A 20,979-nucleotide genomic window follows, 5' to 3' on the forward strand; every position below is an offset into this window, starting at 1 on the left:
AATCCCTATACATTTCAGATCCATAGCTGTGGTCAGCTGGTTTTGATTTAGAGTTGGTGCACACACACAACGAAGCTGTCTGGCACTGAGCATGGACGGGAAGATCGGCTGAGACTTTGGGTCAAATCCTGGGAGGGGATAGAGTTTCGTAAAATGTGTCCAAAATGTGTATTCATCGGGGGAATTAGTGGCAGTAGAGGAACCACTTCTCCCTAAATCTATATATATATATACTGTATGTCACAAGGTCACGGTATAGTCACTAAGAGGAGTGATAATATTTGCTAAAAAGTTGTGAAAAAAAAGGAAAACATAAAGGAATAACCCCCTCAGCTGTCAAGGCATTACAAATATATAGATAATAAAGAATATGCTAAACTACAAAAAACATTACAGAGGAATACAAACAATCAGTGTCACATGCAGTCAATATTGGTTTAGTTAAAAGTTAATATTTAATTCAATAGACATATTCTCACTTCCATTATAACCAATTTATTCATTAGGTTTATTTCCATTCCTTTTTATTTACTCATTGTGCTCCTTTATTATTGCAAAGATCTGTGGAGGACTGTGAGTTCATACTTGGCCAAGATTGGTTCCTGGAGCAAGATGACATGATCTAAATCACATCAATTATTTTGGCTCGAATGTGTCTTTGAGAGTTTCATCCAACGGTTATATTTCTTTGATTGTTCGTGACAGAGTGAAACAATAAGGCAATTATGTCATCCCTAGAATCTTCACAGGGAACTATTGATTTCAAAACTTTGGCTCCAGAGAATTGAGACACTGTTCATCTGATGTTAGTATTACTCAAAACAGGTCGTGTCTGTAATGATAGGTGAAGCCTGAGACTCTTAACCCAGTGTGCAGCTATCAATTATCTTTATTTTACAACTTTTGGAACCTAATGATTGAATAACCTAAAAAGGGCTATTCAAGGGTTCATACTTGGAAAGTTGAACCCGTATGCGCAGATTTACAGGCGTCTCTCTCCCTATGGAAAAAAAAGCATTTTTGGGCCTAATGGTATCACATAATAGACCGGGATTGTGTAATTCCACCGTTTGGCCACTTTGTTAAATTGGCTTCAAAACCAAGCACTCTTAGAGCAATGGTCGTCTGATTATTTCTTTGCTCTGAGCAGTTGTGCCAGCAAAGACTTAAAATGGTGTGGTTTTTGCCAACAATTACAAATTACATGTTAATTAGTGACATTAGGCAATGTTTGTTACTCTTGAACAGTGTCATGCTTGCTGTTTCCAGTCTTTGTGCTAAGCTAAGCTAAATGGCTGTAACCTTATCAGAGATATATCAGGGTGGTGTCAATCAAACTCTCCACCAGAAAGCATTCTCAAACTGATTTCCTGTCCTGACTTCCTGACTTTGTCTTATTACTGAATTGAGGCAAAGAAGAGATCACCATTTGCCTTTTGCGTGTTTACATAATGCTCATGTAAGTCACTGCTTAAATTTCTTAGTTGTAAAGAGCTGGGCCTGGATAAAGGTGGAGGTCTAAACAGACGTGAAGGGAGAGCAGTACAGCTCACATGCCCTTGTTGCTGTAGTAATGAGAGAGTGTTAAGGTGCCTGAACCTTCATTTCAGCAGGTTGCTAATGCAGAGGTGTGTATAGATTACAGCTATTATTTTACTCTTGATAAGCTACCTTAGCCAGAGTAGATTATCATTTTCATTTAAATAATTATCATTTAAGAACTGGATTGACTGCATATTAATTGCAAATAGAAGATAGGTCACAATCCTAACAGCTTTACAGTAACAGTAGAAGTTAATATGAAGCCATACATTAACAGGGTTCAATGAAAACTAATCACTTTATTTTTTTACAAGCGATGGTTCTCGCTACTCTTGATATCTTTGTTTTTATTTGACTAAAACTTTTGAAAATGAGACCTCGGTCTCAATGGATTTTGTCTAAATAAAGGTTAAACTAGAGCTGAAATGCTGATTAATAACTGAATAATAAAATGTTTTTACTTACTTTATTTGTTCAAAGTAAATATTGTCTTATCACTTAATTTTCTTCTCAGAGTACACCTGAATGCTACATTTTAAAGATCATATTTAAAATAAAATTCTCCCGGGGAACCCCCCCCCCCCAAAACAAAAATGGGAGGCACCTGAGCTACATTTCCAGTGGCACAACGAAGGGTTTCAATACTACATTTATGTGATATTTCCATTTTTTTTGTCTTTTTAATGAATTAGCAAAAACATCTTAAATCCTGTTTTTGCTATGTCATCACTTCCTGAATGCACTGCATCTAGCACCTGTATCTACCTTTAAACATGAGAGACATAGTTATTTTCTGACTGTTATACTGATTCTTCTACACATCTACAATGACTCCAACCACCAATAAAACAATGACTCACAGTAAACAAGAGTCACTTTGGAGATTTAATGGAGAATCAATTTGCATTTTTAAGAGAGCAATGGATAAACAAAGAACTAGATGAGGCGAACACAATAGTGAACTTGAGTAGTTAATAACCTTTGTGTTGACTGTTTCAATGGAAAATAGTGCAAAGACTCCAAGCTTCTGTACCCACGTGCTTCATGTGCTCACCTAGTAAGCTGACGTCCTATCATGACCTCTTTTCGTCACCTTTTTATCAGCACTCTGTGACGTTAAGCCAGCAGTCCTCGTGCAAACGTCTACTCCCCTCTGCTGCAGTTAACTCCCCTCGGCTGCTGCTGCTGACCTGGAAGAGCTGCCATGGATCATTTTAATGATCTTGCAACAGAGCTACACATACAGTACTATTTCTTAATTTTTGGTGGACATTCCCGTGTTAGTTTTTTTCATAGAAGGTAAATATGTTATGATAAACTGCAGGATAATATGAGTCACACATGAGATGCATGGTGTAACTGTTATGTTATCTGGCCTGTTGTGTACAATGTTTATGAGCATATTTTCACCATGCAGATACCTTTTGTTCAGGGGATGAAAAAGACAAATCTGTATGAAATAGCTTTTAAGGAAATCCTTTGAACACATTTTTTTGGGGGTGAAGTTTATAAGATTCATGTGGTAGATGAGCCATGTGAACATAAGTGGTCCAAAGCCAATGACAGATTTGCAATAGTAGGCCTAACTCCTCAAGAGAAAGTATTTGCTCTTGTCGGCTTGACACACCCTCAAGTTGTAAATGTATGGTAATATCCTGGAAGGTGTGTTTCTGTAAAGTCTAGTCTCCTAAAAATTATGATCCTATACAACAAAACTGCATTGTTAATTATGTTTCTTTCATATTAACCAATGGTTTGTATTTGATGTATCACAAATATGTTTAATCAAAGTCCACATGGGAAGAGGATAAATGGATGAATCAAACACAAGATTTCACCCAGGAGACCTGCGTTCATCTCCCGGGTGAAACCTATACGTAATTGAGAATGCAGTTTTGAAATGGCAAAAGCCCCACGAGCGGTTGAAACATGATAACGTTGATACACAGATTTGAGATAAACTAATACCTCACTGTTAGACACTGATGTTGTTATATAGTCAATTTTTATGATGTATAAGTTTTGACTTTGTTTGGTTCCATAGCACTTTTGGCTACAACAATAGAAAGACAAGATTAATGGAACACATATTAGTATTCTGAAGTCACTATGCTAATTTTATTTAGCACTTTTTCCTTGAGGTAAAAACTAAAAAAGGATTGTGAAGCATGGCAACATATCCTCATATAATGGGTCGTATGATATCTTCACGTTATTTCTTGCCTTTTTGTGCATTTTCCTACGTACCAGCAACTAACTACTTGGTTAGGTTAAGGAAAAGGCTGTGGTATGGGTTGAAATAACTACAGAAGTGGAGTTACTTAAGTCATGTGACAAAAAAGTCAACGTAGACTTCTGGGTTTCACACCAGACACAAACAGTAAAAGATAAAAGGTGTTCTTAGACCCTCCCATCCACCCAGACCTCCTCCGTATACTTTGTTGCTCTTTATACTACGTCACCTGTCCTAGATCACGCTTACGTGAATTACATAAAAATGTATTATGTGGGCTATGAAACAATTGCAGTGCATTATTTTTCGTAGGTATAGCTACGAACAGTATATGAGAATAGCCTGAGCCTAGTTTTGCCTAGTTTTAGGTACATACTGAGGTCAGGCTCACATTCAACAGCATGAAACATATGGATTTTGTGGAGTAAAAACAGTCATGGAAGCTTGAAAGAATTATTGAAAACTGTATAAAATTTAATTGTATTTTTCTAATCACCAAATGATAATTTACAGAGGTTCAGCACAGCATCGAATGGTAACACTGTTGCATTTGTCATATTCATAAAAATGCATTCATTGTACAGAATGCAAGCACCATAAAAAGCATACACAAATCTTCCCAAGCCATCCGTTTGCAAAGCGAAATGATTCAAAAAAAAACTTTAAACACAATGTCTCAGTGGTAGAAAATATCTCACCTTACACACCATCTACCCCGCGGCAAAAGTCCATATTTCCCTTGCACACTTACATGACTTACAAGGTAATAACTGCTATTTCACATCATGCCTATCACACACACACACACACACACACAATATGGTCCAGATGGAATAATAAACAATCATTCTTACTGGTGGTTTGGACAAAGAAATAGCTAGATTGATTAGATCTCTCCCTATTGGTCCACAGTTTTTCAAGCACTCAACCAGGAGTACTGGAGATGCATTCAGTCTCTGCGGTGAGCCTGAAGGTGTTTTCTCTCTGTTGGATTCATTGCCTTGGCTTAGGGTGACGCCTGACCAGCTTTGTTCTCCTCCTTCTCATTCCAGCTGTGAAAGAGGAGTTAAGAGTTCATGGAGGAAATTAGAGGTGCGAATATAGACAAGGGCCAAATAAAACATGTCAAGGTGATATATGAGACATGCGTTGACTAGGTCTCAAAGGTAGATACTGGAAAGTATAAAAGTGAAAAGAGTGAAAGTAATATCTAACAATGATAATTTGTGGTTAAAGAGTTGACTTTTGCTGTGAATATTTTCCAGCAGTGATTATGTGGTTTTTGGAAAACTCTTTTTAGTCTGATCCAAGATTGGTGTTGATGAATGTGTCATCAACTATGCTCTCACCTGGAGATTTCCTGGCAGCAGCGAATCCACCTCCCTCTGTGAAACAAAGAAACAAAACAGTCAATCACTGCGTTGAGGCACAGACACACACACACACACACACACATGCAAGTGAAATTCAAAATCTGAGCAGATCAGATACAGTTATGAGTATTTACCTTTAATGAGTTTGGTAATTCTCTCCGATTCCTCCGTGATCAGTTTTGGGTTGCTGTGGATGGTGTTGATCTTAGAGAAGTCGGGGCCTGACATTCATAACAAAACCATTAGATCACAAAATACTGAACAATTTAACACATAAAATCAAGTATGGAGTTTGATCAATTCAAAAAAATACATCTCATTCTCTTTTCCACCTTGAAGCAACCAGTCCTGACCTAATGCAGATTGATAATATGATTATTTCAAGGAGGAAAGGAGAACCATTTGAAAGAAACCTGTTTGGTATAAAGAGTTTGTGTAAAGAGATCCTACCCTCAATGATAAAAGGCTCATTCGCCGTGGCGTTTCTGGCTCCACCTTCAGACCGGCAGCGGAGAAGGGTGTCGAAAGTCATGAAACGACTTAGCAATGACAGACTGACAGGTACATACACCCCGCAAAACACCTCCTCCGCCACCGCCAACACGAAGTCAAGCATATTTGTGCAGTATTTATGAACACAGACACACATTCTTAGCCCACAAACTAAGCTGCAAGACACGTGTGAAAACAGCTAAAGCTCACCTGCACCCACACCTGCTATTGGCTTAAAGGTCTGGTTTGGGTACCATAAAAGCCATTTCATACCAAGTACGGATTTTCATTGGTAAAATTTGCACATCATTTTATAGAAATTCTTCTTCTAATGAATGCTTGCACACCTCGGCAAAAAATATTGAGACGGACCTCGATTTCCACAGTGACCAGTGACATCCTTTGTTCAAACTGATGTCATTAAAAATATCACCGTCATTCTGCATAATAATTAGCCATGCACTTCTGTTGCAAGGAGAGTGTGTATTTTTGGAGCAATGGACTTTCTGAATGATAGGAGTTAGTTTTCGGGGTAACGAACTGTCGGACAAATGAGCACTTACTCTGATTGGACATTTTTCAGACTGCTGGTGTCTCGGAATAATGTTCCTTTGGAACAATGGGTAGTCCCTCTCTCAACACCCAATAATGTACAACAAACACCGCAAAAACTACCTCAACAACCAAATTGAGGACAATATATGGCATCAAATTTGGGGTATATAGTTAATGTATTATGTGGTTTGTGGCTTAGACATTCTCTGACTGGATGGATTTTTTTTGTTGGCAATATTTAGGAAGAGAAGTCATTGGGACTCATTGACCAAAATGAAATACGACAATGCAGATAATTTGCAACGGAACCGAGGTGCAAAATTGTCATGTGTGCATTTTCTTATCGCACTGGTGAGAAACAGTTTTAACATGGCACATTTTAATTTGCACACTGCTGCTCACACATACACATCACAGATGTATTAGACAGAGAATGGGAGATAGGATGGTTTTCTTGCCTGAGGGACAAGAACAGTGACGGAGAGATGAAATCAGATGGATAAGTGGTGAGATGGACAGACACCCAAACCATGGTGCACCATGGGCAGTAGAAGAACTTGGCTTCATCTATATGTTGAGCCTAACCAGAAAGTGGACTGTCAAATCAACCTCCTTCCTCTATAGCATAATTTCTGAGCCTACACAAACATAAACCAGAAGGAACTTGTAATGTTTTGAATGGTGGCTGGCCAAAGCTTGTCGTAATGTGCAATCCTAAGGAACATAATGTGTAACAGAGTGTTCTCTGTTTAAAATATGTCTCGCTGTCCATTGCAAAATACTATTACAGAAATGTTGTGTTTCTCCCCCCAACATCACAGCAGCCAGGAAAAAACATAACTACTCCAGCTCGACCAACTTAATGTCTGACTGTGATGAGGTAGCTAGGACTGTGAGTGTAATCATAATCAACTGTTCTTCAACATGATGATGTCAAATGTTGGGGGTTACATTCCTGTTTGCTTAATCGTGGTACAATTAACCTTAGAGCCTTTAGATTTAGCCTTTAGATTGAAGCAGAATATTTTGTCAGATAAAAACAACAAATTGTTACATTTATGCTTTTTAAAATGTTTGACTTTTGTACTTTCTGGAGTTAATGGAACTGTTTGGATCACACGTGTCGGAAACATATTGGAAAGGCGGTCAAGAGCTATCAAAATGTCCGTGGCCACAGTGCCTACAGCAATATTAGGGCACTTCTGCCTATGCCAAACACTCTTTTAGTGAGTCATAAGTGAAGATTGAGATTATTTTTACTTTTTATGTGAGTCTTTACATTGCTTTCCTTTTTTTTTAGGAAGATCCTACTCATTCTGCCTAAAAGGCTAAAATGGTGCATACCATGAAAATTATGTGTCTGATGAATTATTAGATGATGATGCTCAGTTAACTGCGATCAACAGAACCACAGATGTATTTGTTAAAAGAGCTGTTAGAAGATGCATGAAAGTTCTTCAATCTAGACTGTTTTAGCTCTTCAAATGAGTGAACATGTTAAGAGAAACTGACCTTTTATATCCGTATCAAGATTTCCACCTGTGGTAAATAAATCAAGTTGTCTCATCACATCTATGTCAAAACCTTTGTGAAGACCAAATTTGATCATCTAACCTATCATTTGCACTTCAGGAACTTACCTTCGATAACTCTTGTAACCTTGGTAATGGTGGGTTCTCCTTCAATGACTCTGGTTCTGGTTACATGTGTGATGGAAGGCTCTCCCTTAATGACTTTGGTTAAATGTGTGATGGAAGGCTCTCCCTCAATGACTCCGGATAAATGTATGATGGAAGGCTCTCCCTTAATGACTCTGGTTGAATGTGTGATGGAAGGCTCTCCCTTAATGACTCCGGTTGAATGTGTGATGGAAGGCTCTACCTCAATGACTCCGGTTGAATGTGTGATGGAAGGCTCTACCTCAATGACTCCGGTTGAATGTGTGATGGAAGGCTCTACCTCAATGACTCCGGTTGAATGTGTGATGGAAGGCTCTACCTCAATGACTCCGGTTGAATGTGTGATGGAAGGCTCTCCCTTAATGACTCTGGTTCTGGTTACATGTGTGATGGAAGGCTCTCCCTCAATGTCTTTGGTTAAATGTGTGATGGAAGGCTCTCCCTTAATGACTCTGGTTCTGGTTACATGTGTGATGGAAGGCTCTCCCTCAATGTCTTTGGTTAAATGTGTGATGGAAGGCTCTCCCTTAATGACTCCGGTTGAATGTGTGATGGAAGGCTCTACCTCAATGACTCCGGTTGAATGTGTGATGGAAGGCTCTCCCTTAATGACTCTGGTTCTGGTTACATGTGTGATGGAAGGCTCTCCCTCAATGTCTTTGGTTAAATGTGTGATGGAAGGCTCTCCCTTAATGACTCTGGTTCTGGTTACATGTGTGATGGAAGGCTCTCCCTCAATGTCTTTGGTTAAATGTGTGATGGAAGGCTCTCCCTTAATGACTCTGGTTCTGGTTACATGTGTGATGGAAGGCTCTCCCTCAATGTCTTTGGTTAAATGTGTGATGGAAGGCTCTCCCTTAATGACTCTGGTTAAATGTGTGACGGAAGGCTCTACCTCAATGACTTTGGTTAAATGTGTGATGGAAGGCTCTCCCTCAATGTCTTTGGTTAAATGTGTGATGGAAGGCTCTCCCTTAATGACTCTTGTAACCGTGGTGAAGGTAGGCTCTCCTTCAATCACTTTGGTCACCTTGGTCACAGATGACTTTCCCTGAATCACTCTGGTCACCGTTCTTGCATCAGGGACTGTAGAGAGGGAGCGGTCACATGAGTATACTTTAAGAAGGAAGAAAGATTATCTTTTGAACACACTCTATCAGTATGTCAAGTCATCAAAGCATGCAGAACAGATAGAGGCTAATGTGTGTAGGATATTAGGTCACATTTCAATAACCGCTGCTGTTACACTCCATGGTCCGGTGAGCCGCTCCCAATGGACAGCGATGATCTTTTAATGTGACATTATTTATTTGAGTTATAAAGAGATGAAAGCTTACAGATTTGTGTTTGTATCCTTCTAATCTTTGGCCTTTAAGTCCCTTGATATGTGGCCGAGTCCAGTAATCAGAGCCAGATTCATGTCTGTCTTTCAAACAAAGTGTGTGTGTGTGTGTGTGTGCAGATGTGTATATAACAAGTGTGAATGAGCATTATGCATGGTTTTACAGCCATTTGAGCAGTTGATCATTCATAAACAGGTTTTATTATTTTCAAAGTTCTGTAGACCAAAACTAAAACTTTTTGGAATCCGTGCCATTTTAATTCAAACCTCTTAATATACAGGATAATAATATGATGAATAGTTTGTTTGCTTTACAAAGATGAATCACTCTTTTCGTATAAAATTGCAACCCGTAAAAATGAAAAGCCCCTGAGGTCCAAACCTTCAGTCATGTCATGTGCCTAATTACCTTTGAAAGTGAAAGTGCACTGGACTTTGCCCAACTGGATGAGCATCATCCAAGAGTCCTCTATGGTCTTTGACTCTGTTATGCATTGACAGCCTAATTACCTCATCCCTAAAGGAGCTGATTAAATATGCCAAGAGGTCCAAGTGGATTTGTGCAATAGTGAGAGTGAATAATCAGAGGAGCAACTATGGAAGAGGCCTGAATGGAGCGATGACATGCAAGTAACATGCTTTTAGCTTCAGATTGGATTTCAACTGAAGAATGGTAAATGGACTGTACTGTACTTGTATAGCGCTTTTCTAGTCTTTCCGACCAGTCAAACCACTTTCACACTACTTGTCATCACTACTTACATAGGGGTCTTACCTGTTTCAACATGTGTAGTTGTGATGATCCTCCCTGTGAAGTAACACAAGTAGTTTTAAGTTGTTACAAATGCATTTGTTATCATGAGTATTCATATTCATATTATATGTCATGAGTGCTAAAGAGACTTACTGATGAACGTGAGTGGAATCTCATTATAAGTAAATCCAGAAACAAACTGAAGAACAAAAAGCATTGAATGAAATGCACAAGACTCACAAAATAATAGAAAGATTTGCATTGATCTATGCATATCCAAACTGTGTATTCTATCTTCTATCTACCTTTATCTGGATGTACTTAATGAGCTTCTTCAGGAGGAGCAGGAGGTCCTGGCGGCCCACGGGAAGAGCTGTAAGTAATATACATCATCAACATAGCGTAACATAATCCATCCCAGCACAGTGTGCACATTGCATGATTGCATAGTAATGTCTGGTGTTCTCACCCGCAGGATAGAGAACATTCTTCACCACATGGATCACACCATTGGTTGCCATCAGGTCACTGTCTGGCACATCCACAGAATTGACATTAATAGAGTTGTTTACCTGTCAAAAACAGAAAAGAAACATCTATTTTCAAGGGTATCAATAAACACATTCTTATTTTGAGAGCTACGTCAGCTACCGCCTGAAAAAATTAGAAGACTTAAAGAGAACATGAGAGGTTTAAATATCAGGCGAGACTTAACAGGAATCCCAGGCAGTGTGCTCCACTGTCGGAAGTGAGATCTGGGCATACCTAATTTTTGCAATTTAAGGTGGAGGTTACTGAATGTGGAGTCAGTAAGGGATATGTTTCCCTTCTCCTTTGTCTCCTCTGGCTCTCTCTCACCCACCAATTTGAGCCAGATCAGTAGTTTTTAAAAGCCTAACCACATGTTTAAATGAATCCCTGTTCCCATGGGGAATTATCCCCAATTACAATTATTATAACAAGCTTTCCTGTGGCCATTAAGGAAGTCCTTGGCTGATAACCTGATCAGCGAGATAGGACAAAGAGGGAAAGCAAAATTGAGGTAATGGGTGAAATGAAATGACGTGAAGACTGAAGAGCAGGAGTAAGGCAGACATAGAATAATGGCCGGTGGAGGACATTAGATTGGGAGGTGGGGAGTGGTGGGTGAATACCGAGAGTGGGCGTTGATGGAAACAGACAGAAAGCCAGGTTTTATTACTTCTGGCCTTTCTCCAGAGATATTCAGCTTTGAAGTAATAGATTAGCACTGGCTCTTTGATGCTATTGTTTAAATGAGAATATGGTGAAAAATTAGGTTTGAACTTCACAATGGAGGCTTTGAGAAAACGAAACATGTGTGGTAATTTAAAACTTAATACTATAATACAAAATATGTTCTAAAAGGAAATAATCTGCTTTTTCTTCAATTAACAATTTACTACATTTCCCAGAGTTCCTTTTTGTAATCAAACCTGGGCAGGAATTGAAGGCTAGCTACTAGTTTGTGGGGTATAATCATGGTTACACATCTTACTCAAAACACTCTCTTGATGTGTTGAATTTATTGTGCTGATGCAACCTACAAATGATTTATCCCTGTTTGATTGTTGAATGACAGATTCGGGAAACCAGTTTCTTTGATTCTGATGACAAAAATACACACTTAAGTGATAGATTGTACATACAGATATAACTTGCAGGTTATTGCCCTGGAGGGTTTTGAGCAAATTGGTAACTCCTCCCTCTAATCCTCCATTGATGAAGATGCCATTACTGAAGTGGTACAGCAGAATGATCCTCAGAGCATTCAGATCACCTGTCAATGACAGCAAAAGGCAAACATGATTTACATACAGCTAGCATTATTCATATTTTTCTCCCCTCGTCCTTGCATTGTACAACTTTAAATCAGTACAAACTAGCTTGACAGCAATCCCCAATCTTACTAAGGGAGAGAAACATGAAAGGATGTGATGTGTGCTCATTTCAGTAGAGTACTCACTTTTGAGCAGATCAAAGTCCTCTCTACTGAGATCAGCAAAGGCATCGTCAGTTGGTGCAAAGATGGTGTAGGAGCCTTCCTGCTTCAGCAGCTCAGTCAGACCTGCTGTCTCCATCAGTGACAGAAAAATCCTACATTTGTAAAAAATAAATTCACACAATCACCATACAGAACAGTACTGCGGGAATGAAATGAAGCCTACATTTAAGAGCATGCGCAGGTTACATTTGTACTCTTTTGGGTTCATGGAAATGATAATGACGTTAATGTTTTACAATCCAAAAAGGCAGCAACAAAATAATAAAAGTATAGACATTTTGTGCCAGTTCTGTCAATTTCAGTTTTACATCACGGTGTGTTTCAGACTGAACAAACTCAGGACATCAACTTTCTCCGCAATGAAAAGAACAGCTCTGGCTATAATGGAACAATGAGTCCTAAGCTCGGAAGAGACCAGATTTTATGTCGCGCTTGAGCCAAAAACCTTTAGGGTGTTTTTCATTTCAGACAAGAGGATCATGGTTTTGGGAATGTGACATGATTGAGTTCGGTTTTGAATTTAAGTGATACTTGTGTGATACTTGTGTGGTCCCATTCACGCATCTGCTTCTACATCTGATTCATCACCAGCCTCTACTGCCAGAAAATGTGAAATGTGGATGGTGAGGCATTGCAACTCACGGTTGCAAAATGTACTTATATATGTATATATATAAAAACAACAACAAATAAACAATGATTACATTCAGAACAAGCACAGCAAAACAATCCGTAACATAAGTGCTTACTTAAACCGTCTGTCAGTGATCAGGAGCTCGTAGGTTGTTTTCTCGGGCGGTTTGATGAGAGTCCTCATAACATGGAGGGCACTTTTGCTTCCCTCTTTACTGCCGCGCACCATACATGCGTTTTCTATGCACACAGCCTAACAAAGAAGAAGAACATTCAGAGAGCAGGGTAACAGGCCTAAAAGTCACTGTACAAATATGGTAACTATTTAGCTCAAGGGGGGCTGCCACACTGTCCTGTTCGATTGCAATCTATAAAAAAGAAGAATACAAAGGTTTCTGTGAGGAAATCAAACCCAGCTGTTCCTAATATATGAACCACCAGAGCAGAAACACACTACATCTGCCAAGAGCTGGACTAATTACCTGTTTTATTGCATTTGCTTTCAATTGAAAGATTGCCAGATCATGTTAACACTTGGTAAGGGGCCCAGTCATTTCTTTCAGATTTGCAATATGGAAGCCGACCCTCTCCATTGTCTTTCCATAACTTCTTTTTCTCTCTCTCTCTCTTCTCTTGTTCCTTTCCGACTCTGTTTGACTTTCTAATACAACAATACACATATAAACACACACACACACGCACACGCACGCAGTTCTCACAGTGCGGTAAATGAAGACTCTGAGCAGTTTGCCAGCCAGTGTTTCCAGCATCTGTCCATTGTAGAGCTCACTCAGTGTGACTTTCAGCTTCAAGATGTGGTTTTGCAAAAGGAATTTCAGCAGACTCTGCTCTGTTGACATCACCTCAGCTGACAAACAGAGAAAAGTTACAGATTTAAAACGACTCGGGTAATGTTACATGTCATGAAAGGTTTAAAATGAGAAAGGTATATTTTTGATCTGTGAAAGACAACATATGACTTTTCTTTCACATCCTTGCTCAAGATCAATCCTCTAAATCACTGTGTGCACCCACAAGAACTTGTTTGGAAATCAACTCACTTGTGAAGGCAGCGTTGACCGGAGCAAGGAGTGTATACTCTGTCTTCGGACCCATGGCTGCCGATAAGCCCAATTCAGACACCATGTCTTTAAAAGTGCTCTGGGAGTCCCCCATCAGCTCCACCCCTTCCTTGGCTGATATGAATCACATGTTTGTGATCACAGAGAAACAATTTAGCCAAATGATTTGAACAGATATCAATATTTGCTGAGGGAGAATATTTAAGATGTGCTTTACCTGAGTCAGGGATGAGCACCTGGTCGATGAAGTGGATGACGCCATTGGTGGTGACAACGTCCTTCTTCAGCACCATCTTGATTCCATTGACTGTCAAACTGTCGCCATCACAGCCGATCTCTATGATGCTGCCCTCTGCGGTCTCATACACTGTCCCTGCCATGATTGCTTCTGAACACTGGACACTGTTCAACAGGTGGTAGTTCACCAGGGCTGGTGGGTCGGAGTGTAGGAGAGAAAGATAGTGTTAAACAGAAAAAGTTGCTGATGTTTTAAACACTTTGTGGGTTGCCTGTAGTTATTTTTGTAATCTGGTTGCACATCCACACTGACACACATTCTTTCAGCTCTTGTAGAAATATTTAGCCACTTCTGTTAACACTTAGATATGGGATTACACCTCCGATTGGGTCCAACTGTCAAACAAGCAATGCCTGGCCTGCAAAAGCAAAGCAAATACAACATGAAAAACCATTCCAAACCCACAAAACTCCAAATGCAATTGGTGTCGAACTGCAGGCCAAATCACTCTTTACTTCCACAAGGCTCAATATCATCTTTACTTTGGAGGCTGTTCTCCTATGGTTGGTCAGTAAAGCCTGTTTGCCAAGTGTCTGTGAATTTATCTGAGGTTATTCAGTGTCCCCTGAGGGAGCCACACACTGGCTTTCATGCTAATAAACGTTCCCGGCACGCCAGTGATAAGCTGCAACTGTGGAGACATGAATTTCCTGCTTTCATTGTGTGGTTTGCTTTTTTTGTGAGTGTGTGTCTACTCTTTACTCCTGGGAACTTGGTGGGTAGCCCGAATAAGTTTTGACATGCTTTTTGGAGGAATTTGCAGAAATGGTTTGGAAGATGGTTTCAGTAGTTTTGACATTAACCTGTCAGCATGCATTAAGCATTAAATATTCATCCTGAGGAGGACATACTGCACCAAATGTCATGGCATGGAAGATATTTCACTAAACCAAACCTCTCGTTGGGATTAGGGGATCCCCAACTCATTAGGCTACATTATCTGGGTATGAATGTACAGCATTTTGTGTCAATCTATCTGGTTGATGCTGAGATATTTTAGTCTGGAGCAAAGTGGTGAACTGCTTAAGCTACTGCAGAAATATGTAAGTGCTAAAAAAAAATGTCACATCAAAATCAACCAAAGCATGGTATGTTAGCAGTTTATGTCATCATTAGTGTGTCCCATGTACAGTGTACCTGCAATTACAGCCTTGTCTTCCATGATACGCTCCAAGTAGCCTGGGCTCAATTTGTCAAAGGCTTCATCAGTGGGAGCAAACAGGGTATAGTGGCCAGGCTGTTCCAGCTTCATCATCATACCAGAAGCCAATACTGAATCCTGGGAAACAAGAAGACAGTGTGTTTCACATTTTGTCATTCTGAGATAAACGAAACTGGTTCGAACATACATCAGAGTTTTGGATTTATACTATTTTAAATCAGCATTATAATTTTACACACATTCTACTTCCTGCACATTCAAATGTAACATTGGTTTTGTAGCCCATTTTAAGCTTAGATTGCTTTTTATATTACATACTCTGAAGGTGGAGAGCTCATCGGTGACATCCAGGACATCCTTGATGGTGTTGCCAACACCGCTGATGACCCGATCAATGACATGCACCACACCATTTGTGGACACCTGATTCCCATGGATGATCCTGGCACAGTTCACTGTCACAATCTTCAAGAAGAGGAAATGTTACATTAAGCCAAGACCATCATTACGGTCAGAAGTCCTTTATAGACGTAATTCAATCACGTGTTCATGCAATCTTGTGCATTTCAACAAACTGACCCCATTTGAGTAGTGGTTGATGTAGAGCCCCAGGTCATTGTACATGGAAGTGAAAGTCATGTCGTTCTTCAAGTCTTTGGTCAAAATCCTGCGGTTCACCATGTGGAAGTGAAGAGCGTTGTACAGCTCAATGTTCACGTTGCTCTCCAGTGCAGACCGTACATCCTAAGGAAATCACAACATTAAGGGCAGCAAGTGTGAGTAATATAGTAGTATATTGCATTTATTTCTATTCCCTTAGAAAAGTTTGAAACCTCCAGTCCACTCACAGATTCTACCAGATCCCAGGCCTCATTGCTAGGTGCAAACATGGTAAAGGAGCCTTTGCCTTCAATTTCCTCTCTCAGCTTGGACATGTCAGAGTATTGCTGTGTGGTCGTAGCCTTTACGAGCCCCAGCGTTCCATAGACATGGTCAATGGGAGCCACTGGGGGGAAGCAAAGGAATTGTTCCGACTCAGAAACAGAGTAGTCTATAGTACGAGTGAATACACATTTCGAATTTAGCAGAAAAGAAGACAGAAAAGGGGCTGTGGTGAGAGCTACTTACCTGCAGGGCATCCTCTCATACCCTCCAGCTTGATGTACCCAGGACAGCATTCATATAGGACCAGGCTTCCAAAAGAAAAGCACAAATATGTTAGACTTTGTGAAACAATAGATTAACTAATCTTGATAAACATAAATTGATGATATTCATACACAGACTGTGAACATGAATGAAAGTAAGAAAAACACCCTCCGGCGCTGTAATAGGAGAGAATGACGAGCACTTAGACTAAGAACAGTGAGGACATTTAAGACAGAAGAGAAAGGCTGCACAGAGACAGGATCTTACTCACCAAATACAAAATCCATAATTGGGCAAAGCACATTTAAAAGTCAAAGCAGAAAACAGTGGTAAGAAAACATCCAAAAAAGCAAGCAAGCCAAGGAAAATAAAAAAGACAAGAAAAACACCATTAACATCAAAATGGTCCATTAAACACGCAGAGTGTTGCACAACTCTCAGCAGGCCAATCACAGAGAACAGCTGGAATGGACTCAATAATCCCAGCAAATGAAAAAGAAAACATCCCCAAATGGAGATGGGGATGTCAACATGAAAACCAGACAGGGGTGTCTGGTGCCCCCAGCTGCTCTTTCTGTTGGCCATTAATCTAATTCCCAAGGAAGTCTCCAAGAAAAACAGAATCTTGATAAACAGTCAACTTCTGGTGAACAAGCTATAGGTTGAGGCTTTAGGGCGGAAGAAGCAGCTTCTGAACTTTGTGAACACAGAACTCCAAAGAGTAGAAACTTCTTGGCAGGAAGCTGAGTGGACCTCCTAACACTAAAAGGAGCTGTGCAGCAGACTCTTCAAGCAGTCGTATGGTTCACAGGAAATCAAACTGCATTTCATTGCAATGTTATGAATGACATAATGAGGTGTGAGAAGACTGACAGAGAGCCACAACTGAGTATTCTGTAAAATTAAGGTTTAATGGAGGAATACATTATGTTTTTCAAGTAGAGTTTTACTGAAAGTGAACCGTGGATGGTAATCAAATATTGGATTTGGATTGATCCCAGGCTAACACAAATCTTCCAAGAAACAAACTAGCAGTGAGTCAACATTGGATGCTCAACAATGATCCAACAGAGAAACAGTCATGGAGTTCCTGAATGCTGGAATAAGTTGAATTGGGGTTTAACCCTAATAAATTCATGAGTTCCAGTAGGAGCTTTTTGTGTGTTTGCTAAAGAGGTTTACTTGGAGAGGTTTGGGTCAGAGTTTCCTGCTTTCTGTTTTCCCATGACAGCACTTTATGAACTCTCTGCTTTCTCTGTTTACTTTCCTTTCAGAAATTGAACAGAAGTGATATATTATGAGAGAGAAAAATACGCCCTTCATAGCCACTTCAAACACCATCACACACACACACACACACACACACACACACACACACACACACACACACACACACACACACACACACACACACACACTTTTTCCCTTCAACTCCCTGAAATGACTCAAATGTTTTGGCAAACCTCTTTAATCCACTTGAATCAGCATTTGTGTGTTTGTGTTGTGTGCAATGATACCGAACAGTGAATTCTGCACACGGCCATGCCGCTTGTAGAGCAATCATTCTCTGCGTTGACCCTAATTGTTACAGTGTAAAATACATAAATATACACGTACAGCTGGCTGTCAGAAAGCTATGAAGTCATTGCTCCCCGACTGTGCTCTGACAGGATAATCGATGCAATATTGAGACAAAACTAGCCAGCACACTGCAAACTAGGCTTTTGGCAGTGACACCGCATGAACTAGTTCGATGTGGCTTCCAGATGAGCAGTTGTGGAAACACATGGCATGAATACACACACTAACACACATACACACAGTGCACTCACACAGAAACACTAGGTGGGGTTGGTTGGCATCAGATAAAATCATTACAGTTTTTTTCCTGTTATGTAGTTAACAATCAACAGTGTCTCTTGTGTCCTCATCAAGGGACTTTTTTTGCTGCAGTGCCAGTGACTTCCTGAATACTTGCCAACATTTTCCATTTCTATATATGGGAATGGACTTCACCATTTCACTGACACTATTATGATTTTAACCACAAATTAAGCACTTGTCCTCTACTCCCTGCATGTCGTGTTGCCACCTACAGCGCATTACTTTGAAGAAAATCGCTACAACCTGACCCTCCGGCGATGCACCTCAACAGTTCTTTGTGTAAATGAAGGCATCAAAAAAAAAACATGGTATAATGTTACTTATATTGAGAATTAGAAAAAACTAAATGCATGTTAAATTCACACCAGCGTAATTTGTTCTTTGCGATAGTGGTTTCTAAGAGAATCAGGTATCAAGTATTGCCTCAACTGCTGCACCCTCACGACTTGTTTAAACAGGACCTCATTAGCACACCACCTTTCCTAATCTCTCATCAACACCAAATCCCGCTCAGACATAATCACAGCTGGGTAGATTTCCTCCACTGCTCCTGAACAATGTCCTCATTGTGACCACAGACAGAGGGAGAAAGAGAAGCAAAATGCTGCTGGCTTCTCTTAGGTTTATGTGTGTGTACAACTCCAGCCGAGCCTTACACTCCATCAACACACAGGCAGCTATATTTCCTATTATCACATTGTTTTTGCTGTAATATCTACTCATTCAGCACGTCATGGCATGAGAAAATATTACACCGACATAAATCCATCAACAACATTTGATATGTCCCGCAGAAGCTCAAATATCTAAAGCCATTCATGCACTCTACTTTTTTGCTCTTAATCCAAAATGTTGGCAAATTACTCTCTCTATATTTGACATATGTAATCCAGGAAAAATCATGTTTTTCCCAGTTTATTGTGAATTCTGAAGCATATACAGTACATCACCTCTAGCAGTGGGACAGACAACTGTTCACTTAAACTAGCACTATTAAGAACTCTCCCTCAAAGATGGCTACTTTGCCTCAGAATAAAGAGTTTCAAAACTCAGTATGAGACACATACACACATTATTCTTGCATGCACACATACAGCACAAATCAAGTCACATCTCACACATCTGGTGAAACAAGAGCTACAATATATCCTCCCGTTTTGCCAAAACTGCACACACACACACTAAAAGCATACGGGCAACATTTTTCCTGAGCACCTGAAACGTGTCAGAGGGGAAGTGGGGCACCAATCACTGTCAAGCAGAGTTTACAGCATCAAGAGGCCCACAATAGAGCGAACCCCCGGCCCGCAGGCTACACAGCATGTCCAGACTTGAGAGCTGGGGAGGGCTTGATCAGGACAAAAAGAAATACTGTATAAATAGAGAGATAGAGGGAGATATATGCTGCAGCTTGGGTCTTTTCTCTTTTCATGTTTAAGAAACCCCTAAAGTCCTTAAAAAGACATGTTTGCAATTTAAAAGCTCAATCATCATCATCATCATGGACCCTCAGAGAAGAAAGTGAGACAGCTACGTGTTAGGGTGACTTGAAAGACACGGAAAGAGCTCGAGGGCTCAGACAACAGGACTCACACAGAGCTGACCTCTACGGTTCATAAAGAAAGGGCCAGGTTAAAGAGGTAAACGCAGCGGTGGAATCCACATGTATTATCTGACTTGTTTGAACATTTTGAAATATTCCTGTATATGTGAAGGATGTGTGAAAGCTGGGAGTGGTTTGAACTTTGGGTAAGGTCAATTGAGTTCTGTGCAAATAATAATAATTAAAAATAAAAAAAATCGAATAAAATCACGTAGCAATTAGATCCATTCCCTGTTTTGGTAGAGACTTACGTCTTCTTGCCACAGATGGAGCCTTTGTACCAGTTCCTACATGTGCTGAAGTACTTCTTTTTAGACCCTTGGACCTGCTGCAGGGCGCACACATTGGGTCTGTAAGAGAAGGGAGGGGAGGAGGGGATGAGGGAGTGACAAGGAAAGCGGGAACCGGGGGTTGAAAGGGGAAGTCGAGGGAGGAATTGGGGAGAGGAGAGAGACAGGTAAGTATTTTGCAGCTTATACGTTAAAATCTTGTTTTGTCTAATCTTCTTAATATAAGTCAATTTCAGAAAGCGAGGAAAGATAATTCCTTTAACTTAAATGAAAAATGAATGAGTGAATGAATGTGCCAGACGATATTGAATTTTCCATTATGGCTTGAAATCAATAATCATCAATATGGCCTAACTGTTTCTCAACTCATGATCGAGTGCTCTTTGTGATAAAAACAAACACCTTAAAACATTACGCAGATATAAAATCTGACTTACATAGCTCCTCATATGGATACATATCTGTCGGCTCACCGCTGATACTACAATTACTGTGCAAATATTTGTTCTGCATACAAATGCAAACAAGTTGACCAGGGTTGTAAAAATTGTCAGTTATCTGCGAAATTAGAAACATAAAAAGCTGCTGCATTGTTCTTTAAGTTTGGCATTTGTCACCTCTCTCTCCCCTCAAACAGTCTTTCAATCCCTCTTTCCCTCCCTCCTCCATGTCCCATCTCCTTACCCTTCTTTCCTGGCCCGTATGCGACTATGGGTGACTATCTTATCATAGGCGGAAGTATCCACACTGCCTAGAGAGCAGAGTGCCACCAGCACTGAGGTCACCGCGAGCAGCTGATGCATCCTGGGGAGAAATCAGTCCTCAAGGGCACAAACACACACACACACACGCTCCGGTTGTCCTGTAAACACCCGAACACCCCAA

At 40.1% G+C, this 20,979-nt stretch overlaps 1 protein-coding gene across 3 annotated transcripts; it reads right to left on the reverse strand.

The window, feature by feature from the left end:
* Positions 1-4,223: 4,223 nt before the first annotated feature.
* On the reverse strand, positions 4,224-20,978 carry LOC306705043 (periostin-like). Of its 3 annotated transcripts, XM_079171696.1 has the most exons (24): positions 20,779-20,978; positions 20,056-20,154; positions 16,297-16,361; positions 16,017-16,174; positions 15,748-15,912; positions 15,487-15,633; positions 15,144-15,285; positions 13,926-14,138; positions 13,688-13,822; positions 13,346-13,494; positions 12,743-12,879; positions 11,955-12,085; positions 11,638-11,768; positions 10,440-10,542; positions 10,276-10,343; positions 10,124-10,169; positions 9,992-10,024; positions 8,770-8,960; positions 7,836-8,607; positions 7,708-7,734; positions 5,599-5,643; positions 5,283-5,369; positions 5,125-5,160; positions 4,224-4,827 (listed from the first exon to the last, which is right to left on the reverse strand). In XM_079171696.1, the coding sequence occupies exons 1-24, from the start codon at positions 20,895-20,897 to the stop codon at positions 4,769-4,771; spliced, it is 3,258 nt and encodes a 1,085-aa protein (XP_079027822.1). In that variant the 5' UTR covers positions 20,898-20,978; the 3' UTR covers positions 4,224-4,768. The 3 variants fall into 3 exon arrangements, with proteins under 3 accessions (XP_079027822.1, XP_079027820.1, XP_079027821.1); XM_079171694.1 differs by having other exon boundaries at positions 7,836-8,960; XM_079171695.1 differs by lacking the exon at positions 5,599-5,643 and having other exon boundaries at positions 7,836-8,960.
* Position 20,979: the final 1 nt, after the last annotated feature.

Source organism: Pholis gunnellus (assembly GCF_910591455.1).
Source record: "Pholis gunnellus genome assembly, chromosome: 13".
Classification (NCBI taxonomy): domain Eukaryota; kingdom Metazoa; phylum Chordata; class Actinopteri; order Perciformes; family Pholidae; genus Pholis; species Pholis gunnellus.